This window comes from Aptenodytes patagonicus, chromosome 2, assembly GCF_965638725.1.
Source record: "Aptenodytes patagonicus chromosome 2, bAptPat1.pri.cur, whole genome shotgun sequence".
In the NCBI taxonomy this organism is placed as follows: Eukaryota; Metazoa; Chordata; class Aves; order Sphenisciformes; family Spheniscidae; genus Aptenodytes; species Aptenodytes patagonicus.
Genome location: NC_134950.1, coordinates 25,716,172 through 25,740,471, shown reverse-complemented (window position 1 = coordinate 25,740,471; position 24,300 = coordinate 25,716,172). Strand labels below are relative to the sequence as shown.

The 24,300-nt window shown below is 46.3% G+C and overlaps 1 protein-coding gene across 1 annotated transcript in view; it reads left to right on the top strand.

Moving 5' to 3' along the window:
* The first annotated feature begins 3,146 nt into the window (after window positions 1–3,146).
* Window positions 3,147–24,300, top strand: part of SDC2 (syndecan 2) — a 61,570-nt gene continuing 40,416 nt past the window's right edge. The window contains exon 1 of the mRNA XM_076329376.1: window positions 3,147–3,423. Within this exon, the coding sequence (XP_076185491.1) occupies window positions 3,364–3,423 (60 nt within the window). The 5' untranslated portion in view covers window positions 3,147–3,363. The remainder of the gene's footprint in view (window positions 3,424–24,300) is intronic.

Genomic DNA, 24,300 nt, shown 5'->3' with positions numbered 1-24,300 from the left:
AGAGCTGAATTTTCAGATTTGGTGGACATTTGTGTTATAGTTGGGGCTTTTCTGTAGTTGATAACCACATTGCACATGCTACACGTGAGGTCCTCTTGCATCCTTCCAGCATACAACACATTTTGTAAAAAAATGGCCTTTGGTGAAGTTTGTCCCTTAATCCCACCTTAATGCCACTCCAGTCTGGCTTGATTCGACATCGGGGTTGTGATCGGGTGGACGGTGCCCGTCGGGAGGGCTGGGGAGACTTGGGGTGGCACAAAGGCAGAGCGGTGATCGTGGCCTGACAGTCTGCATCAGAAATGCCCAGGCCTGAAGCTTTCTCTTGGCAGCTCTGTCTCATTACCTGGCTCCAATTACCCTCTCATTGCAGTTCTTATTTCGTAATTCCTTTGGGTTAAAAAAACTTGGTTTCAGCTTCGTGCTGAGCTTTCCACTTGCCTCTGTCCTTATAAAATCAGGGTGACGAGAGAAGCAGGTGGCTGTGATAAGGTAGCGCAGCCGTTCTCTGTGGGACCATGTGTGGAAATGCTGCTACTGCAGTACGGTGCTCCCAGCCAGAGGGCTCAGGAGTGTGGGGAGGCAGCAAGTGGGTCCCAAGACAATCTTTTGTTATTTCTGTGGCTTACAAGGGTTATTTCTTTCCTCTACTTTCCTCTTCACACTCATTTCTATCTTTCCAAATCATCTGTCTGGCTTCTGGTCTTCAGTTCTGCTCCTTCTAGTATTAGTGCATGTGCTTATCTTCCTGCTTGGCATCAGAGATTGCCCCCACACAGGTTTAAGGATGTGTGTAGGCATTTGGAGGTTTTGCAGGTCTTAGCCCCAAGTCCTTCATGGGCACTGCCCATACGGACACTCGTGGTCCATGAGGAGCCCATTAGCTGCTGTTGTCTTTGCCTGAGGAAGGCCTTCCCTTAGGTGGTTGCAGATGATATTTCGGTCTTTGATAGATTCTACCGAGTACGTAAATCCCTGATAATCATGGATTGTAACATGAAAGAAAAAGTGAGCTTGGTTTATTTATTAAAGACATGCCTGAAAGGTCTGAATGCTAAAAAAATACCCTACTGTAGTAAATCACCTGCCCTGGTGTCAGACCTGGTGTCTGACAACCCTTAGGATGCTTCCTGTACTCAGCTTCTCTGTCTTCACATTTGCTCTTTTGTGTTATTTGTTTCTAATGTGGCGTTCACTTTTCCTGCTGTTAGGGATCCTGCCAGCATAAGGAATGCTATTTCTGGTTTCCGCTTTGACTTGGGGCAAGTTGCAACCTCTTTATTTCTCCCATCCCTGCAGATGGGGGTGCCTGTAAGACCCCGTGCCTATGTGAGGTCCTACAGATTAGGCCCAACTGGAGTTTTCCTCCCTTTGCTTCACTGCACTTCACTCACCCACATCAAACAGCGCTGAAATTGTTGCTTAGCTGGATTGCAATCTTGCTGCCTACCAAGGAAAAGGATACACAGTATTGGGTCCTAAGTATTTGCAACATACTTTGAAGGAGGAGGATTATATTAAACAATCTGTTTAATATAAGGAATATATTAAACGATCTGTGTGTGACACCCACAAGGAGCAGACCATTGAAAATCTGGTAAGATTTCAGTGGGGAATACAGCCTAAAAATCAATGACACGGCATGTCCGGAAAGTGGATCTAGAAATAGCAAGTGTGGTAACTGTTGAGAGGTATCACGTTCCTGGGACTGGGTCGCGCGCAGCGAGAGTGCTCCAGGCACGGTTACCTACCCCTCTGGGGACAAGGGTCCTGCCACTTCTCAGCACAGAGCCAGCCTCTGCACCCACACCGCACAGGGATCTCCAGGGATGCGTGTTTGCCTGGGAGAGGCTGGGAAGGTGATGAGTGGGGTGAGGGATTGCTTGTGCCAAATTAAGTTTATTTTATTTTCTTACATGGCATTCCTGTTTTGATAGGAAGGCAACCAGAGTGGGAACCAAAGGTGGTTGGGATCTCAACAGCACCCGTCAGTCAAAGCGCTCCACAGAGCACAGGGCAAGCAAGGCAAAGGGTGTGGAAAAACATCTGCCTGGGAAAACATCTGCCTGGGGGATCTCCCTGGGCTCTTCTTGCCCTCTCCAGGGCCGGGGTCCTCTGAGAGGGATAGGTTTTGCTAAAACAAAAGAGACCATCATGTTCTTGTGACCATTTGACTCGGGCTATAAAACGCTGCCTGCAGCCTTCTGAATTAAATCACAAGTCGTAGTCTGCAGGAGAGACAGATATATTTCGCTTTCCTGGTTATTGCTCCTTTCCCATGTCCAACGACTGATGTAATATATGGACACGTTCAGGAGTGGACACATGCTGGCATAGGCAAGTATATCGGGCTGAGGCTCCTAAGCTCTGCAATACCACCATTTTCCCCAGTTGAGAAATACCATGGACTAGTCATAGCAAGACTTCTTGTTTTGGCTTCTGGAGCACACATTCTTGGGGCTGTCAATTCTTGCACTATTTATTTTGAAGACATAGCTCCTGGATCCATGTAACCAGGTGCAGATCGCAGCCCTCTCTGGCTTGCCACCCCCTCGCCCCTAAAAGTTTCTAGTCTTCTTGCCGAGGGAGAAAAGCCCGAAAAATTGAACCGTGGGGCAGAAAGCCAAGTGGGGATCCAAAATGGACTGGCATTTTGCGATATCCCCCTTCCCCGTCATTTTTAACTCCCCCCAGTCCTGTTTTTTCCGACACTTGATGCTGCCACCCAGGCTAACGCGGGAGGGTGGCGCGGAGCAGCGATGCGAAATCCGGCGGCAGAGCGCGAAAAACACGCGGCAGCGGCCAGAGTTCCCTTGAAAAGGGGGAGCCTTTCCACGTCCCCGCTTTTATACCGGGCCAGCCCTCGCTCGGTCGGCCCGCGGCGCTGCTCATGTTTTCCACTGGAGGGGGGAGGACGAGAGAGGGGAGACCGGGGCGGAGGAGGAGGAGGAGGAGGAGGAGGAGGAGGAGGAGGAGGGGAGGGGGGAAAGTTGCTTGAATTTGCGAGGGGCGAGAGCCGGCGGCGGCGGCGCGCCGCCTCCTTCCACTGGCTGGGGGAGCTGCCAATCTGTGTTGTAATCCTGCAGGAATTTCTGCGGGGTTTAACTGGGAGCCGCGCCGCTGCCGCCGCGCACTCGGGGCGGAGGGAGGACGGCGGAGCCGGCAGCGCGCAGCCTGCAGCCCGGGCGCCCCAGCGCCGCGCAGCATCGGGCCCGCCGGGCAGCGGCGGAGCGGAGCGCGGAGAGGAGCGGAAGGAGCGCGGCGGGCCGGAGGGCGCCCGCGGCCCTGCCCCGCGCCCCCCCGGGCGCCGCCGCCCCTCGGTTTCTCCTTTGTGCCCGGCCCCAGGCGGCCGCCGCGGGAATAATGCGGGGCGTGTGGCTAGCGCTCACCGTCAGCTTCGTGGCCTGCGCCTCCGGGCAGCCGGTGAGTGCCGGGGCGGGCGGAGGGGAGGGGGGGCGGCAGCCCCGCGCGGCGCGGCGCGGCGGGACGGGACGCGACGGGACGGGACGGGGGCGGCCGCCTCGGCTCCGTCTGCCGAGTCGGGGGCGCGCAGCCCCCGGGGCAGCGGGCTGATTTGCGGAGGCATCTGTTGATAGCTGAGCGCTCTGCAAACAGCCGGATCCTCCCCCCCCAAAAAAAAAAAAAGAAAAAGACCCCCTAAAACCGACGAAGCCAAGCGGAGCACCCTGCCGCCCTCCAGCGAGCCTTACCCGAAGTTTGCCGCGACGACCCCGCCGCCTGCCGGCTCCGGAGCCCCCCCGGTGCCTCTTTCCCTGCTTCTCCAGGTGGGGGGGCTGCCCGGAGGCCGTGGGGCGCCCGAGGGGCGGCGGCGGCGCGGGGTGATGTCTGGGAGCCCTCGGGGCGCTCCGTCCCGCGGGGCTTTGTACCCGTCCCGGTCCAGCGCTGGGAGCCGCGTCCGAGCGGCCGCCCGAGGAAAACGCCGCCTCCGCCCGGCTCCGCGGGCGGTGAGACGGGAGCGTCTCCTTGCAAAATCAACCCGCCCCGGCCAGTCGCTAAAAAGAGCAGAAAAAGCTGTAACTACCCTTGGCTGCGCGGCTCGGGACCCGCCAAAACCTTCGGGTACGCCGCGCTGCTGCGCCTCTCCTTGCGCGGGTGCGCAGCGCAGCGCGCCTGCCGGCCAGCCGCCTGTCCCGGCCGCGGAGCCGCCGCTGCCTAGTGCCGGCCGCGCGGAGTCCGAGCCTGCCGCTGGCCCCGCCAGCCCTTCCCGCACGGGCTTGCTGCGAGATGCTCGGGATAATGCCGCCGTTGACACTTTTTCCGCGCCACAAGTGTATTTGCTAACCGGGGACCTCTGCTTAATGCAATTAACTCGGTTGCCGGGATTGGTACCTCAGGAAAAAGCAACTCTCCGGCGAAGCGCTCCCACCCTTTCGCGGCACGGAGCTGGTGAAGGCTGGCCAGAGGGTTTTAGTCTTTTCCATCGGTGGATCTGAGATTGTCTTGAGGGAAGGGGGCATGCAAATGACACGGTTGCAGTGTTTGGACAATATTAGGAAATAATAAATTGAGGTTTCAGTATGAAATTGAAAAACCGTGACAATTTAATCCAATTAAAATGAGCTGCTCCACTGAACTAAATAATGTCACTAGCTTGGGTTAACTTTTGAAGTTGTCTAGCTATTGCATAAATTAGCCCAGTCACAACCTTCGTGAAAACTGGCTCATCATTAGGGATTTCTAAGGATACCATTGCAAAACACTTTTCTTAAGGACTAATTAAAAAAGGGTTGTGTAGAACACCGACTCCTGTTTCCGCTAAATATAACTGCACTGCAGAAACACCCTTGGCTAATGAGGTACAATATACTTTAATTTTATAGAAATGCTGTTATTATGAAGTTCTCTGATGGTGTAGTAACTATTAAACTGCCACAGTAATTAGTAAAGTATTAAGTTTTATGGTTTTTTGCCTTAGGATGAACATGCTGTGGCAGCGTGAAGTGGGTTGTCGGGGCATATTGGGGCAGCGCAGTTCAGAGGGCAGAGGGGAGAGCAAGGCGGGGGGGGAGCCTGCCTGGCCCTGGTGCAGCGCCCTTGCTGCTGCCAGAAAGTTGTGAAGAGATTGGAAAAGTAAAGGGAGGGTGGGTTTTTTCCTTTTCTCCCCCCTCCCCCTTTTTTTTTTTTCTTTCACTGTGTCTGGCAGCAGGTACATGGTCCCTTAGAGTAGGATTTTGTAGACTGGTCTCTGGGAAAAGATAGATGCCAAATCTGTCATCTCTGCAGAAGGCTGTCCTGGTTGTAAGAGGAATTTTATATGGATGCTTAATAAAACCTGCTAGCTCTCCGGAGCACTGTCAGGTAGTTTCAGCTCTAAATTTTTCTCCTTTGTTTGATTCTGCTATTTAGTATTATTATTACCTAGGCAAAGCTGTAAGGTAAAATTCTCATTTCTGATAAAGTAAATTATCCAGGAGTTTTTTGAGCAGGGGAGGGGAAGGCAGCAGGAGATTTTGTTTCCTAAAGCAGTGAGTTCCCTGTGTTCGCTTCACGTAACCAGCAAACCCCTTTATTGGGGTGGACCAAGTAGATGTCAGAGCCGTGTTAAAAATGTACTGGAAATGAGACCTGCCACTGAACCTGGGAGCGGTTTGTCGGTGCTGGGTGCATGCTTTGTGTGCCCTGACATGGGCTGTCGCACCGCAGATGCGCTCCGGTGCGCCGTGCCAGCTCCCCTGGGGGAGCAGCCGTTTGAGGACATGGTGGGGATGCAGAGGGTGAGGGGCAGCCCGACCTGTCCATGCCAACTTGCGCGTGGTGGCAAGCGTTGCCCACATCAAAGCTGGTGGACCACAGCCAGGGCTTGTGGGGTGATTTGCTGCCATCAGTGCAGTGTGCAGTAAGACGTCAGATTAGAGTGGGGTCCGGTAACCCCGGCGAGCCTGGAAGGACATGGGGGATTCACGCAGGCTTGGCTGAATGGCAAAAAATACGCTTTTTAGCTACCTTGAAGGTTTCCTGGTTTGCTTTTAGGAGAGGGAAAGACAGCGACTTGAAACCGCTGGAAAGAAAAGGCAAACTCTGTAAGTGAGAGGCCTGATGTGCCTTTTAAAAGATTGGGTCCGGTCCTGATGATAGCGGGAGTCAGTTCTTGCTGATTTTAATAGCACCAGAGAGCAGCGCCAAGCATCCAGCTGTACTTGTCAGCTCTCATTCGGAAGAGGCTGGTAAACCTTTCCGTTTCATCCTGGTTCACAGCAGCAGGACAAATGGTTTTCTAGAGCTTGTGTGATGGTCTAATCCTCTCTGCAACCCCAAGCGCGTGTTGGGAAACTTTGCTGGCTAGCAGGTTGTTCTGCGTACCGCTGCGTTATAGTGCTGCTCTCCTAACAGAAGGTTAATCGCAGCTCTCCTCTTCCTCAGTGATGTTTCTGGAGTCTGGAGACTTTGCTTCATGTCAGCAATGCGTGTATGGGGTTGGTTTTTAGGCTTTCAGTAACATAGAGCACTGGGGCATCAACATCAACTGGGTGGTCTTTCTGGTTCTTCTGTAAGCGTCTGAGCACTGATTTGTTGGCATAAATGTAGTTATTGAAGGATGATCCGAGGGTAATATTTGGTATATTTTTCAGAAATATTTAGTATATTAGAAACACGATGCTGTAATTTTCCTGCATTTGTTTCTAATGGTTATTTTGGTTTTGGAATTTGGAAAATTAATAGTGTGTTGGAGAGGAGGAATGTTGTTTTTTTTTAAAAAATGCAGCTAGACTTTGGAGATAGTAATTAGAGGAGAAGAGAGAAGAAGGGCTGAAGATAGGTGGCGTTTCAGATTTATATGCTGTGCATGTCTCTCCTAAGCGTGTTAAATCTGCATTGCCAAGTAAGTTCCAAAGAAAGGTAGGAAATTTTTTAGTCTTGATTTATTTCCACCCTTCCTCAACTCACGTGAGCTTTTTCTTCTCACTGTAGAATTAATAAATATCCGTCCATTGCTTTTTGTGGCTTGGCAGCGCCTGGAATCAGCCAGCAGCATCTGCCATGGCTGCTTCCCTTGCTCTGGCTGAACATCTGGGTGCTCCCATCCAACAGCTGCCTACACTGCCGTGCACTGGAAATTCGGGGGAGCTCTGGGTTTTGCCACCAGTCTCGGTTATTATGATTCTGGTGCTGCAATGAAGCCGCCCCTTAACAGGAGCCACTTTCTGGGAATAGGTTTCCCTCCCAGGTTAGCTTATCTTTTAAAAATTAAAGAACAGATGATTCTTGACCCGAGATCAAACACTGAAGCAGTTTCTCTTTTTAATATCTTAGCCCTGAGGTCTGCATTGGAACTGCGTTAATATTCAGGCCTAAAGTGCAGAGATGTTTTCTCTGCATTTTTCTCTAGATCCTTATCGAGGAAGTAGATGAGAGCCTCGTCTTCAGGAACAAGTCGGGACAAATATCTCGGGGTTTGAAGTCGGGTACTGGGATTGTGTTCTTGGGCAGATGATACCTCTGTAGTAGGTTTGAGGCAATTGCTGCAGCTAATGGGATAAAGATGGTGGACTTTGGAGAATGAGCCGTAAGCTTTGGGTTTGTTTGAAGTTTTGATGGATCTAAGTCTCTGTGGTCCTATTCGTAAGTGTAATCTCAGGATGACCAGATCAAGGCCTAATTTCTTAACTAGCAGAGGTCAAAGCCTGATTTCTTGGCTAGCAGAAGTGCAAGTTATGAAAAGCCCCACTTCAAACACACAGCTATGTTCTAATGCCTCCGGAGGGGATGGTGGAGAGCTACCTGCCGTCCTTGGTGGGGAGCATGGTGTTTTGGCAGGGAATCCTGAGCCTGGAGAAGAGCTTGTTCCTCCCTGCAGCAGCTGAGCTCCTCGCGGAGCAGCCGGTCGTTTGCAGAGCTCTCCGTTTTGCCCTGCTCTTCATGGCCAATTGTCTTTATAAAACGTCAAGCAGAGGCATATGGATGGCATTTATTAATTACATTATCTCACCAAATTGACTTTTGCCATTGACCAGTTTAAACATTTTCTTTATGGCAAAGAATTACAAGCTTTAGTAAGGCTCAGTGGCTGAACAAAGAGCTCTTGTCTGGTTATGGAAAAGTACTCTTTTGTCTTCTGAATAGATTTGACTGACTATGATTTTTAACAGAAATGTTGTGATTGAGACTGGCAAGCTTATTCAAGGCCCCATGTAAGACCCTACTTGAATGTAAGTCATAAAGATGCCCTCTGTGCTGCCGCATTTGAGAGAGGATGCACAAGTCATGAGCAAGCAATTTGGTCCATGTTCAAGTTGTTTTGCTCTCTGTGCTGTAGCAAGTATGAGAGAATTACTTCAGGTTGTTCTGCGAACAGCTTGTTGTTTGGTTATCTTCGGTTCACGCTTACAGGATGATAATAAACTGCTATCTATAATCTTTTCAGGACTAGTAATATATTCATAGGTTACATGGCACTATTCAGTGATCTGGGAACAAGATTTCTCTTGCTCACATTGAAGTATAATTGGCAATCTCTCGAGTAAAGACTGCGTTAGTGTTTGACCCTGTAATAATGACAGTTCTCTGTATGTATGTTGTTTTCTTTATTAGCTCAGCCCTGAGGGATGCTTTCAAAAGCATACTAGATATTTAGGCAGAAATACAAAATACATGTAATCCTCAAAGTATTGGAAAACTGATTGCAGTAGGAGAAAAAATAGCATTTAACAACCATTTGCAATAAGTTCTTTTGCACTGAACAAATCATTTTTGTTGACGTCTCAAGTAGGGGGTTCATTTAAAGTGAAATAATGACTAATAGGGCGGCGATGAATCTGCAGAACTTGGCCTTGTCTGTAGATAGGCTATTAGTGTGTCACGTAAGCCGTGCTTAACTAAAGCCTGAGTTGGACACTCCATCTGAAATCACTATTCTTAGTTTATATATAAACAACTTCTTCAGAAATCTCCCTTCTAAACTAAATTGTTTTGTTCTAAAGGTGAATTGATTTGGGGAAGTTCAAATAAAAAACTGTTTGGCTGTGTTTGAGTTGTGAGCGTGAAGATAAATACATACTTTGTACTTCTATTAATGGTAAGGAGACAAAGGGGCTTGTAGAAGGTCAAACAGCCCGTGGTATATGCAGGAACTGAATCAAAATGTTCAGAAACCAGCATTGTGATTAACAACCAGAATGTATTGTCTGTATTTAAATATTATGTTGTCAGACATGTTTTGTTCCTGCTTGATTAACCATAATAAAGCATAATTTTCTCTAGAGGTGCTTCCACACTAATGGAGGTCGCTTGTCACCTTTCAATGATCAGTGTGAAGTGGCCCATCCTTATTTTTTGAAGTGTATTTCAGAAGTGTGACTGTAATGGTCTCGCAGAGCTGTAGGAAACAGTGCTGCTAAAGCTATATAGCCTGGGAGGTGAAGTAGTTCTCGAGGAGCAGTCGGGTGTATGACCAGTCTGGCCTCAAGACTAAGGATGTTTCAAGAGAGAAGGAAAAATTCAGTGTGCTTGCTGCCACATGAATGAATAACCTAACTAGGTCTTCCATCTCTCCTACCTTCCCCAGGATCCTCTCTGGTATGTCTGCTCATGTCCCTCCATTAGTTATGTCGGTAGAAGCAAGCTTTCCTCTTTCTCTGGGCTGAGCTGCATTAATTCCAGCTATGATGACTCTGGGGTACCTGCAGGAACAGCTGGCTGGACACAGCAGCTGGAGGGCACAGCTATGACCAGCCAAGCCCTGTGTGCTTGATCTCTTTTGGCTTTAAGAGCTGAGTCTTGTTTGCTTTTTGCACTGGGGTCTGCAGGGGAAGGCTAATAATGGGTTTGAATACATGGCATATCTTGCAGGCTGTGGAGAGGAGAGATGTCCAGGAGACAGATTCTTCCTTTGCTGGGTTGTTTATCCATGCTCTCTCTGGATGTGGACATCCCAGAATCAATGTGTCGCTTAAACTGATTACCAGGTGAAAGCCTCCACAAAGCCTTTCCTTTTGAATCCCTTTCAAGTATTGTGCAGTTCTGCATTCAAATATGCAGGTATGGAGGTGTGACATTGATAGTGTTCTTATTATTTAAAATGGAAACCTGCAAGGGAAGCAAAGCGGAAGGGTGAAGCTCGTTCAAAGTAATGGAAATGCATCGTCATTGGGACATCCGAAAACCAAGCTTCTGTTGAATATAAATTTGTGACATTGCATAAATAAAAATAGGTATGGCTTAGCCCTATAAATAATAATAGTGTATAATTCCTGCAGCAAGGATGTGCATAAAATAATGTTGCTGAGAAGCAAGATTCTGAGTTTTCTGTGGAAGGAGGGCTGCAGAACATCCAGGTCCTGTCCTGGCTGTGGAACTGCGTCTCCTCCCAGTCGGGAGCTCAGGGGCACTTGGTACTTGCCACTGGTGGCAGTGCAAGCACAGTGAATGGAAGCGTGCAGCCAGGAGAAGGAGCATCCATGAACAGGGTATGTGAAATTTGGTTATGTTAGTAACTGGCTTGCATAAGTCTCATTGTAAGAAGGTGAAAAGTTCTCAAGAGCTGCAGTGGCAGCATGCAATGTTAGAAGATTAATGCTTTAGGATCAGTAGTGGCTTAAGCATCTGTAGCATGTGGAACTCACAAATCTCTTTCTCCGTGCTAGAACAAGAAAGATGACTGGTACTGGAGGTAGATAGGAAAAGTTACTGAAGTGCAACGTATATTTTCTAAATTCTTGTCTTTGGTGGAGTTGCTTATAATTTTCCAGTCATGTGCTCTTTGATTATTTTTTATCTGTGAAGGCTGATTTTTTTTAATGTAACATCTAAAATGCCATGAAACAAGAATTCTTGGAGTATGTTTGAAATTATGTGTTCATAGAGACTGTCTTCCACAGAGCATTCAGCACTGAGCTCTCTGCAGCTGTTGCAGTTCTAGCTTGGAAGGTCTTTTAAACTTTGTGCGTGTGTGTGTGTGTATATTTTGCATAAATCTTTATTCTACATAGATCTCTATTTTACATATATTTTTATTTTATATACTTTTGTGTGTGTGTCTTTTACGAAAGGCAGTGTGTCTTTCAAGTGTTAGGAAAAGAAATGCCCTGCAGAACATGAGGAGGACTCCCAGTTAAATAAAGAGAACAAAATTGCTCTCAAAATTGTCTTAATAATTCTCCTGGCCTGAATTAGGACGGGAAGAGCAGCTTCTCTGACCTTACTTACTAGGAAAAAAAAGCCTTAAACAGAAGATGGTCTTTACAAATGGTTTTCCTCTTGTTTCTCCACTTGTGATTTAATATAGCAATTTCGTAACAGTTTTCCACCCTAAGTATGATTTGATCCTCCATAGCTCCCACAGGTGCTTTTGGTTTGATTCTCCAGCACAGCCTTCCCTCTGTCCTCAAAGCCCTGGTAAGAGGACATGCGTGGTCGTTGCTGCAAAATGTGAATGAGTTGGAAAAATTTTGTTGTAAAGAGAAAAACTGGGAATAGTGGTTAGCATAGGTCTGTACCTGGCCTGGCCAGGCTGGGAGGTCACACCAGAGCTGTTGTGACCCGAATGGACTCCTGGCTCAGCTGAAATTGTCTGTCCGTGTTGCAGCTTGGGCCAGTTGAATTTGCCTTTTCCTCCCTTTTGACCAAAATGCTTTGGTGGACACGTCTGTCTGCTGCGTGAAGACGTGGCAGAGGTCTCCAGAAGTTTCCAGAGAGTTTGGCAGTGAGCAGGAGGTGGGTGAGAAGGCCCTATAGCAAACCATGAGACGGTTTCTGCTCTTCTGGTAGGAGCTGTGGTCCTTCCCGCGGAGCAGCATAGAGCATCTGTTGGCGTGCAGAGGGGAGGGATGACATGAGGGCATTGAAGAAGCGGCAACTCTGAAAACTGACTATAAAAAATATACTGATAACATTTAACAGCCTTATCTCCAACCTATTAAATCATGTTTGGATACCTCATCGCCGCTTAATGGCCTGACTGCAGGGTTTGAGGGTGAGGAAAGTAGGTACCATGGCCACCTGTTAAAAGCAGACTTACCTCCTTAAAGTGTGCAGGTACAGGGCATTAAAGTTGAGTATGACTGGCTGTCTCCAGTCGTGCTGCCTATTGGAAATGCTTTTTTCTCTGGTGGTGTTTAGCCCAAGCAGCCATGCCCTGTTGAAGAGCAGGGCTATGTTCTGCAAGGGGGGATCTCTGTGCCTTTGCCTAGGCTCAGGCTCAGTAATAAATAGCCTTTTTGCTGGGGTGGGGAGGCAGAGGTGTGCCCATGCCACCGTGCTGGGGCTCACTGGACAGAGGGAACTTCTGAGCTCCTGATAACGCAAGAGCTTTGGGTCTAAAATGGTTTGAGACAGTACTCTTAATAGTATTGCTGTGCTGAAAATGCCATTTCTTGTCTGTTTTCTAACTGTGGGGCATTAGAAAGGGGAAATGACCTTTCTTTCCTTTTGTTCCTGTTCTTACTGTGATTCACAACCTGAAAAGCTTATTCTACCCTTGGCTGGTTTGGGGTTTTGTGTTTTCACTAATGCTGCTTTCTTAACCATATCTCTCCCACTTAAACAAGAGCTGGTGACTTGGCAAGTCTCTTCTGGTGTACACCAGTAATTGGTCTTCTGCCTGGTGGCATAAATTGTCATATACCAAAAGCCAGATAAACTTAATAGGGGTGAAGGTTTCCTGATACTTTTTTTTGAGAACCGTGAATCTTGTCTGTGGGTTAAAGAAGTCTTCTGGGCTTCTGAATATATAGTAATGCTACCAAGGTCACGTGCCTATCATTTTATTTTTTGTTTTTCTGACCTTCTCTATCTGCATAGGAAGAATTAGGCAGCTTTCGGTCATGACAGAAAAATATCTTAGTTTGGGAAAAAAATGAGGTGCTTCTAAAATACACAGATAGGAGTCTCTGTGATACTTTCTCACCATGTTACCTCTTGCTGTTTCACATTAACATCTGAGGATCCTATCTCCACTGGTTTAAATGTAGAGGCATTTGACTTGAGGAACCTGAGGAAGACTGAGGAGAAAACTACTTCTGGCACACGCTGTCAGTCTCAAAAAAAGTAGGCAGGATCCCTTGTCATGAAGATTGTGTCTGTACAGAGTGTCAGAGCTGGCACAGTTCCCGTGTAGTAGAGTAGCTCACATGGCATTTCTGTATTTGTGATCAGAGATGAAGGGGTCCTAAGGGAGGATTAATGAGAGTATTTTGGGGGTTTCTCTGTGGCTTCCTAGAGATGCACAGAAAAAGCTAATCGTGCTCTCTCTCTTTCTCTCTCTCTCTCTCACCCGCTCTCTCGTTATTAATTCAGCTAATCTAATTGGAAAGCCTCCTTAGAGCAGTCTCCGGCAGCTAGCTGTAGCAGCTGTACAATTAGTAGTGTCACCTAACGGGAGAGCAAAACAAGGAGCGGTAGGAAACTGGAGGTGGATGTTTCTGTGTATCTTAACAACCCTCCCAACAGCCAAGCTTGCTAGAGTGAACTCAGCTGTGAATTTTAAGAGCTTAAAAAAAACCAGGAAAAGTCTGAGTTTTTAAAGACTTAAAATTCTGAATGCCTCGATTTTCTTACCGCCAGTCTTGTTACGCTGTTAAGCTCCACAAAAGGTGGATTTGACCCCAGAGTTACTGTTTTGGCTATATAACCCCCTTTTACTCCTTGAAGCATTCAGTTTTGGGGTTTTGGCATTGTTGTAGTTAACTTACAGATTAATTTATTAATGAAATTTTACACAAACATGACTGGATGTGGGGGCTTGTGGGCTCTATTGCCCATTCCTCGAGGTGTGAGCCATCAGACTGCGTGGGGAAGAGGTGTATAATTAACTGCTTTATATATCTGGGGACAGTTCTTTGGCCTTTGCCCTCCCAGCCTGACTACTGAAGTATGCTTTATTTGGGGATTACCCTGAAGCCCATTAAGAGCAGGAGCTGGTGTGGAGGACAGCATCAGCCCCGGGGCTGGCCGTGCTCCAGCAGGGCAGGAGGTGACGGAGCGGGTGGCAGTGATGCTCCCTGGCCACATGGTTCAGGGCTGTACGTAGGCACCAGAGGGCAGAGACAGGTTTGCATTTGAATCACCAACTTGGCACTTTCCAGCTTCACATCATTAATTACCGTGATGCTAATGTCATTTAGCTATACATGTATATTCAGGGAGTGTTTAGTTAAGAGTATGTGTGGGGCAAGTAATAATTTTGCAATCCTTGCGGAGTTATGTGGTCATCATTTGAAATGTGTGACCCATGGTTAGAAAGGATGGGTTTTGGAAGTGCTATTAACCGAGTGGCATATGTCAGGGACTGGAAAATGTAGGCTATTTATAATTATCCACAGGTGGAGAGGGAGGCAGCAATGCACGGTACTAGTAATAATTATCAGCAGTATGGAAGTTCATCTCTTAAGCCGTTGGGTCTAATGCACTAAAAAGTATTTGATCTGAAGTCTGGCACAGCCTTCAGATGGAGCCGTTCAAAGGCGTCCTGACCTAATTTCGCTGCGGAAGTGTGCGAGCCTTCCTCATTCCCCTAATTTCTTGCAGAAGGTTTCAATGATAAAGTCTTCCTCCCCTACACGTGCATATATTTTACTGCAGAGCATTTGAATAAAAGCAGCCGTTACAAGCCAGGTGGTAAATATAGCATGCAGCTTAACAGAAATGACCTTCAATTAAGCAGAGGCGGGCCCTTCTCCTGCGCTTTGCAGTTGTCAATTAGTTTTTCTTAAGACTTTTTTTTATTTGCTGGGTCTTTTTGTGACTAATTGCAAAGCCTGAGGTGCAGTGCTGGCTCTGAGTGTATGAGTAAAGACTTCATGTTACGTTGAACATCTCTAAAATGTGAAGCAGCTTATAAATAAAAGTTTGCTTTCTTTTCTAGGGAAATAAATCATTAAATTATAAAACATTGTCCACAGAGCTGTGTAAGTTTATCAGTTAAAGTATATAGCATAAGTGCTTTGACTTTCCTTTGGATAAATCAAAGCAGATGTAATGACATTATGTCTTAATGGGCTTTTGTCTTCAAAAGAACATGGGGAGAAAATAAGTCTATGTTTCAGTGGTGCTACGATAGAGCGTACTGCAGTGATGGGTAGTGCTCCATGTTATTGTCTGCGTAGGTGTAAACTGTTTTTATCAGAAGATAAAAACAAACAAAGCAACCTGAACTGAGAGCTTTTAAATTCTGTCTAACCTGTCACTTGTACATTTTCTCATGCCATTATTACCGCAGTGGTGGTGTAAGACTACCGGTTTCCTACCAGAAATGTTGCTTTTTGTTCAGTGTGGGTTTTTTGACTTGTGCTAATGGTATTTTTGAGCAATGCTGTGCAGTACATAGTAACTATAGTGCACTTAATTGTAATTTCTATCTTAAGTTCTTTATTTGCTCTTTTCCTTTGTAATCTCTTGTGCTTCCAACCTCATTAGACTGATTTTTTTTTTTTTTTTCTTTCTCCCTGCTGCTTTTTTGCTGTCAGGCAAGCCAGGTAACTGTTAGCATTGGCACTGCTCTTCAGTCTCGTGTTGCAAGTACAAGATCCAAGAGCAGAAGAAAAGGTAGATGAAAAACTGGGCCTGCTCTGGTCCTTTGCCCACTCTCAGGAATCCTTCTGCTCACTCAGCTCGCGGTTGTGAGAAGGGGGGAGTGAGGAGGGGATGGTTGGGAGTGACCAAAGTACTGGCAGAGCTCCTGGGGGGGAGGAGATGCTGGATTGTTGGCACGTCTTGGCCAGACCATAATTCAAGGAAAAACCTGGAGGTGACTGGTCTGGGGTGGAAAAGAGTCCCTGTATCAGGGATACTAGCTCCATCTTTGACTCGTCAGCTATGGCTGTTTGACAGCACTGGAGCATGAGAACCAAGTGTTTAAGCAGACGTGGATGATTTGAGCACTGCATCCCTTATCCCCTTTGGTTTTTGGAAAGTGAGTGTGTGGAGCCAAACTTTGCAGCTTGGCATTTCTGCTCTTCAGGTTTTCTTGGAAGCCTTTGTATTCTCCTCTCAGACTGGGGAAGGATGGGAATGGTGGGTGCAAAGTGCTGATGAAGCTGGTGCTCCTCCTCTGACCGGCAGCATCACTTCAAAATTTACTTTTGCACGAATCACCATTTGACTGTTTAAGTGATCAGTAACTGCCCTCGCTCAAAGGGAGGGGGAGCCGGCTGAAGTTAGGATTAGTTGGAGAAGTATCAGGTTTCTGAGGGCACGATAATCAAGGTGACAGCTGCTTTCCGTATTCTATACTGAAACAAAATATCCCAAACCCTTCGACAGAGCCTCACCAAATACGTTAACCTCAGTGCTTTTACTCTTTCCACAAGTTGGTGGAATACTTAGCACTGTTGGCTAATGAAATATTGGAGCGCTAATCTCTTTCCATGGATACCAGAGGAGAAAACGTTGAGTATTGCTACCCTGAGAGCACAGGCGTATGCTTGCACCAATGAACATTTCCAAGGCAGGCAGCGCAGGGAGGGAAGCGGTTTCTCCCTGGGGTGCTTGTGCACCCGCTGTAGGTGCTGAGTGTGGTGGGGGGGGAGAGGAAGGGTGGGCTCCAGCGCACCCGGGGGGATTATCTGTGGGTGCAAAGTGTGCAGCAGCTGCTGTCTGGATGCTTGCTTCTCCATACCCTGCATGGTGAGCAACCTGTTAACACAACCCTTTCTCCCTCCCATCCTTTCCGAGGTATTTACACTTGCCCGTAAGTAACCATTTCTTTCTTCGGCTATTTAAGCTGACACACCTTGAGATACTCAGGAGTGAAAAATGGGAGGTGCTACTTGAAATAGCATTGATGTGCTGTTCGGGAGAAGCATGTTTGAGGAGCAGGCTATGAGTCCTCTCTGAGCTCTATTTATACCTCCCTTCTAATAATACTAGTTGATTTATTTTATTTTTGAACAAAACCTCCTGTGGGTGTCTTAGCTACAGAAAAAAACAAAAATACCTTGCTGGGTTTTGGGTGCAGTTTGTTTCCAGTGATGAAGGGCAAGCATGTGTGGGGAAGAGGTTTATGTGAAAGAATAAGATAAATGAAGACCACGAGAAATTACTAGTCCTGGGCTTTATTGTGGGATTGTGACTGAAGTTTTAGGAATCATCCTCTAGTAGAAAGTCTTTTCTTAATAGGTTCCTCTTCAGAGAAAACTAGTCTTAGGCTTGGTTTTTGGATTGCCAGGGCCGTGCTCCCGGAGCAGTCAGAGGGCTGTAAGCCCTGGTTTCATTCAAGGAGGGAGGGGTCCTTTTCCCAGGCCTCTGCGGAAGGGTCTGCTGCAACAGACAGCATCAGAGGTTGAACTGGGAAGCTTGAATCTGTAAAGACAACAGGGATGAGAGATTTAAAAATTGTGGCGGGGAAAGGCAAGAATAATCTTCTAATTGCTGAGCCTCACTGTACAGAAAGTGTAGCTGTAGGTGCTTCATGCCGACTACCACATCCCCTTTCTGGTTAGGACAGGCAAGAACAAGGAGCAAAAGGACTCTGAGAAAATCAACTTGATTAAACTTGACTCACACAGGTCTGATAAAGTTCACCAGGAGTTTCACCGAGTGCATTTTAAGAGATGGCTATTAAAGCCTGAGGCAGGTGGAGCTGCAGCAGGAGGGAAGGTGGGCAGTCTCCAGCTGCAGGATTTGCAGGAGGCTCCTTCCCCCCCATGAGCTCCCTCCATGCAGCCCTCCTGTTCCACCGGGCTGCCAGCATGACTGGAAACCTCCCCTTTCCCTGGCCACAGAGCCTTCTCCAGCTTACGGAAAAGCATGTCTGTGTCTCACTTCATTTGTGGTCAATGACGTGAAATGTTTCCAGAGTTGAGAGTACGCGCTGAGCAGTGTTGCTCAGCTCCCGTCAGGGCGAAGAAATGGGGTGAGAGTTAAGGTATTGGTAGAGCATGAACTCTGTATTTCCTGGCTTGCAGCTGCTTGGTTATTTCAAAGGACCTACTTTATCCTTTTATCTTTTCTCAGTCATGCCTAACTTAGGTGAAGCCTGTGCTGTGTGGGGACCGTGTTGGAAGACGTGCATTTTGAAGCGGAGAAACTGCTCAGTAGTGAGGAAGCATGAATATCTGACAAACAGCTTTTCTACCTCGTGATTTTTACTCTTAGAAGGTCTGGAGCACTAGGTGCCCCAATAACAAATCTCCCATGAGCAGAAGACTAAGCAGCGTAGGCCACAACAGCCACGGTTGCATCCAGGCTTACCCAGGGGGACTGGGTAACCTGAACCCTCGCAGGAAGGATGGCTGGGGTGTGCCAAGTCCCCACTAGTGCAGCAGAGATCCCACATGCCTTTGTTTTCAAAATTCCTGATGTTTTTTTTCCTTACAATGCAAGTAGAGGCTGAAACTAAGGATGATCTCTTGCATGAGGTGGCAGCTTCTTCCAAGGGAGAAGGAACAAACACCAAGGAAATTAAAGGGAGAAGTGTTCCAATATGAATTTTTTAGGGCTATTTTGTTTTCTTTTTCCATAATTATTTTTAATCCTGTCCTGCTGGCGGTGTAAGAGGCATCGGAAGAAGGCAGTGTGTTCATTAGGTGTGGTGCAGAACTTGTGAAGCCTGACCAAAATGAATAGGCTTCACTGGATGGGCATTGAGTACATACTCTGGAAATAACTCCTTCATTCTCTCTTGGGGTTTGGGAGATGAAGGGGGACTTTCTTTCAGCCTTCCTACTTATTTTAAATAATATGCTGGCATGCCAAGCAGAGCACGATTTATTTTTTCTGATGCTGGGAGAAGCAGCCCATGATTAAGAAACTCTGGCGGTTTGTGACTCTTAGTTTGTTTTCTTGTATTTTTGATGCTTGTGTTTGTATGCTAAGGTGTTCACAAAAGCATAAGAAAGTGTATTTTCGGGAAAGTTGTGAAATGGATGACATTTTCTGAAAGGACAGTGTGTCTCTTTTGGCAGCATCATGGTCAAACAAGTAAATATGTGTTTTGGTAAGGAGCCTAATTTTGAAAACATCTATGGATCTGTCCCATCGTATCTTCCTTAGTGTGTTTGTAATTCCAGGCAGTCTTGGAAACACCACAGATGTCAAATCCAAGTATTTCTGGTTGGGTTTTTTTTTCATATTTCATGAATTTAAAATTACTTTTTAATTCTATGATAAAAGTCTGGATTGCTGCACAGTAAATACACTGGATTTCTAGTATAATTAGCACAAGTTAGGGATGAAGTAGCCCGGAACTCCAGTAGTGGTGTCTCAGCACTTTCTCTGGAGGAAAAGGTAGCCGAGTTCATTTTTAACCTCTCAGCTGAAACTGTTGCTAGCAGAGTTTATTTAGGCATTTGTATTTCCGATGTGGAGGGATCTGCCCTCAATTAATGAAAAATGTCAAACCTTCGTCTGCTGAAAATTTGGTAGAGGGGATGGAGTAATGCTGTGCTGCTGCTGCTGATTTCTTGTGGGTACGGAGGGCATCGAGAAAGACAGGGAGACACAGGGAAAGAGGAGAGAAGAGCCACAGTATGATTTTACATGCTGAAAATCATCCTGTGACTGCTCACAACCAACTAACGCCATTCCAGAAAATTATGCATGCTTTGGAAGCGGCTGCAGCAACGGATGGAAGAGGGGCAGCTTTCCCTGAAAAGGAGGAAAAAACCCCAAGAAAACCCATTTGCTGTAACTTTTGATTCCTTCTGCTTTTGTTTTTGTTGGGTTTTGGTTTTCTTTTGTTACGTGGAGGATGTGACTACAGTCAGTAGTACTCTACCCAAGACCCACGTGAAGCACTGACGGAGAGTGAGCGGGTAACTGGCACCGTCGCTCCCGGCAGAGGTGCCAGGAGGTAAAGGAGTTGCATCGTCTTACCAGTTCCTGAGCCGCTCGCCTCCTCCAAACCGGTGCGTCGTCACGGAAGCATGATAGTGTTGCAAGTAACGTTGTGAGAGGTGAGGGCGAAGGTGATTTATTTGTGGGACTCCAAAAAGATGATCTGGGGAAGTGGAGGTGCGTCTGCTACTGTAGCTGCTCTTGTGAAAGCAGAGGACCGCTTTCACTAGGAGAAGCGGGACAGAGTGGCAGATTATTCAGGTGGAAAAAACCCAAATACCTCTTACAGTATTCCACATCTGAACTGATGTGAAAATACACAAACCGATATGGCTGTTATGTCAATACTTCAGCATAACATAAGAAATTTCTAGCTCCTATTGCAACACCAGCAAATCAGTTACTGCTTTGTTCTGCTCATGTGCGAAGTAAAGTATTTTATCGGTTTTATCTTTGGAAATCTATGTGATTCAGGACTTTCAGCATATGAATTAACCAAGTTAAGGGTTATGCATTACAGTGCATATGGTTATAATGCTCTTACATGATGAAAATTAGCTAATATTTTTTATGAGCTGTTAAAACTTATTTAGCTTTTATCTAATAAATATTTATTAGCTTCTAAATATCAGTCATTCATGCCTGATAAATGAGCTTCTCCAGGAGCCAGCTTCAGCTGGGAAGGCATCTCTCTCCTGCCCTCTCTGTACAGTTCTACATTAAGTGACGTCTCTCCCACCTGCTGCTTTTTGCCTGCGGTTCAAATGTCCCTTTTCAGTGCTTGTCACCGAGTCTGGATGGAGATGTGGATATCTTGCACTTCCCAGCACTGAAAAAGGGGCCAGTTCTCCAGGACAAATCCTCTTAGAGATGTGAATTCGTTTGCTTCGCAGGGAAGATTGAAATGGATCATCTACTCAAGCGATGCTGTGATTTCTCCTTGGGAATTTAGGTGGATATTATGCATGTCACACAGCTGAGCTTCCTAACACATTTTTCTTTTTAAAATACGCTTTTAAATGTCAATATACTCATCTCTGAAGCTTAAGCATCCAGAATTGACAGGTGTTTTTTTAGGACTAGACAGTCTTTGTGGAGGGGCAAGTGGGAAGGCAGCATTAAAATAAAGCATTAGACTATTTGGGATTGCTGGTTCAGCTTTAGTATCAGGGGATGACAAGTCTGGGTGTACTATGGATGCCATTTTCCAGGGCACTGTGGGCCATGTGAATACATGTAGAGTTCAGGGTGGAGGCGGCAGGATTTTCTACAGAACGGGAAAACAATAATTCATCTGTATGCATTATAGCTGTTTGATGGCAAGGGCAAAACTCCATTTATATATGAAAGCATTGTATTTTACAAGGGGGGGAAAAAGGCAGGACAAGGGGGAGCTAAAAAGAATTGTATTGGTTGGTTTGTTAAGAAACAACAGACTAGGTACAAACACACCAAAAGAAAAGATCCACCCTGAAGTCTAACTGATTTTACCATGATCAGTGACGGCCTAGCAGGCTAGCCTCAAACAACAGCTTGGGATATGCTGCTGGGTCTTTTAAAAATAAATGATTGGTAAGTGGTATTTTGCTGATGCATTAAGTGGCAGTTTGCTGCAGAATTGCCTTGGGGAATCAAAACAAGTTAGGGACTTTACTTTTTCAAATGTAAAGTTTCTATTGCCTAGCAGTTCAGGGGTTTCATGCATCAGCATGATCTGCACGGATTATGGAGATGGATTTAGTTATATGCTTTTACCATTTTAAAAAGTCAACACTTCTTAGCAATTTTGTATAAAGAACACTAGATACTGTATTCATTTCCTTTTCAGTCAGTGTGTTCTGGGTGAGGTTTTATTTATTTTTTTTAAAGAGACCACAGCGTATGAAGCTTTGAGGTTTAAAAGTAACTTTTAAGGATGTAATTACAATGCAGTTCTCCGCTGCTTTACACTTGTTTTGTAAACTGTCGCTATGCAGCTGAACTTACCCTTTGAATGAAGCCTTATGTACCACCAGAGTTAATATTTAAACCAAACCACCCGCTTAAAATTGGCTACCCATTACCCCAGTTAGATTAAATTAGAAACTCAAGTAAAGTGAAAAGGTTCTTGTTTTATAGCATGAGCCGCTTTCCCACCCTCAGGCAGCAAACTTATTTTAAGTCTCCTACTCTGAAGAAAATAGAGTTCAGTCCTCCAGCTGCACATGGCTGTCTCAGCGCTGTGAAAATAGAAACCGGTGCTACCCCAAATGCATAATTCATCCCATAGCTAGCAGGCATTCATGCAATATAGTAAATGGCGATGGCTCCTTTGAGCGTGCCGCGGGTGAACAGCGGCACCGGGGCTGCGGTGCCTGCACTCGCGTGCCCGTTCCCAGCTCAGCCTCTTCTGTCCTGCGCCTGGTGGGAAAGGTGCCCTAAGGATGATGCGGGCAGCTTGGCAGCCTCGCCGGGACATACAGGGACCCTTCTGGTTTTGGCGAAGTAATGGCTGACCTTGCAGCCACTTAAGTTATGGGGAAACTTAACCTGATGTTGTCTTGGTTGAATGCAAAGCAAAGAGTTGTAGAAATGAACAGACCTCAACTTTGCTGGTATCCTTTGAATGAAAATACATTGCTTCAAGCTTTACAGAAAATGGTTATGTTCTGAATTTGTATAGGAAAAAGCAGTTTTGTAAACTATGTAACTGCTGTGTGATGTATTTTTCTTCCTTTCCTCTTGTGCACAAACCAGTACTTGTTTCTTCCACTCCTTCGCATCAGTGCTACTTGTTACTGCCATCAAAAATGGAGAGTTGGGATCAAGATTGTGTTCGCTGTTGGATGTTCAAGAAGCGCAGCATAAAGTAGCTCATGTTAATAGTAAACTTCTCCTTGTCTGCTTCTGAGCAAAATTCTCTAGAGCATTTCTTAATTTCCATTAAGAAATTTGGGATACTCTTGCTTTTACTCTTGCTTGTATCTGAGCAAATGCCATCAACTTGAGTGAAGTTTGTGTTGTAGTAATTGGAGATCTTACTCCAGCATACGGAAAAAAAGCTGTAGCTTTGGAGACACTGAAGGATGGAATAATCTCAGGGAGAAAGGGGGATACAGAAAGGTGGTGGTGTTTTTCTTACAGAGTGAAAGCATGACAAAGATAGCTAACCTGTTCTTTGTTTTGATAATAGATACATACACATCTGTTTCTCTACTACTTTGATTTTTAGAGGAATAAACATTGAGCAATGAAAATAAATATGGTATGTCAGAGAAAGGTAGAAGTTTAGGTGGCTTCTCAGCAAAGAGAGGAAATGCTTTGAAGTCTGTCCTGTACAGGTGCAGAGTGACAAGCACGCAAAACTTTTCATTCATTACAATGCCTTTCAAAAGAGATTTTTTTTTAATAGGCTTCTCCAAAGTGATTCTTAAAAAAAAAAAAAAAAGTAGTTCCTTACTTGCTCACAACTCTCTTCACCCCTCTGCCAAGCCATTTTTTAGCTGTATCTCTGTGTACATGTAGGATGTAGATTTGGCAGAACTTCATTTATTTAGGAAAGGAAAGTGCTTCGGTCATGCTAGGTATCCATCAGTGACTCTGATGGATGCAGAGAAGTGTTGACTGTTTCATGGTTACGGCTTGACAAAATTAATCCCCAAATTAAGTGGATGCTTGAACCAGTGGGAGAATGGCATTCAGAGAAGTGTGGCCATCTTAATTTCCCAAATATGTCCCTAGTGCCAGCAGTGGGGTGGGCAGCCCTCCTGCCTGAGCCCCACTGCCAGCTCCCTGTGGGGCTGGTGCCCCAAGCCCCCCGTGGCACCTCTGCAGAGGTGAAGAGGGGCTGGGGTGGCTCAGAGGCTCCCCGGCTCTGCTGCCAGCTGTGTCCTTGCTGGGGAGGAAGAGGGATGGGCGTACAGCTGGGAGCCCCACACTGCCATGTGGTCCCTGCTCGGTTGCCCCACTGACCCTTTCCTCCTACTGTACCTGAGGGTCTGGGCTGCCCCGCTGTTGGCGTGTGATGGCCACATGGGATGAGTGCTACCTGGCATCTGCCTATGGGCCAGGGGCCATGGCTTGGCCACGTGGCCTCAGTAGCTGAAGCCAAGCTGAATCAGGAGGCTTGAGGATTTCAGTCATCAAGGCAGAGAAGTTGAGCTGGCAGCAATTCCTTGTTGCAGCAGTCAACATCTGTTAGTGCGTGTGCTTTGCTCTGCTGGATGATGGTCTTTTTTTTTGCTGGGATTTAGGACAACTTCAGTCTCCACTTTACTTACGGCTAGATGCTGCTGAAGAAAGTGTTTTGGTTGCATAACACCAAACAGTGGTTGATCTATCACCTCACTTGTCTCTCTTCAGCCTCCGGTGATTGTCGACCTTTAAATAAAACTTTGTGCGACTGTGATACAGTTTATGTTGTGACAGGTATAAGCTGGGCTCCAGCTGGGCCTTACGTGTTAGATATGTGCAACAGATGCTGTCTGGGGAGGCTGGTGGTGATGTTCAGGTTAGATGGATCCCATGCATTACTCTTTGTTACTCTTGCATCTATCTCATTTTCTAGGACCTCTTAATTGTCAATAGTGCCAA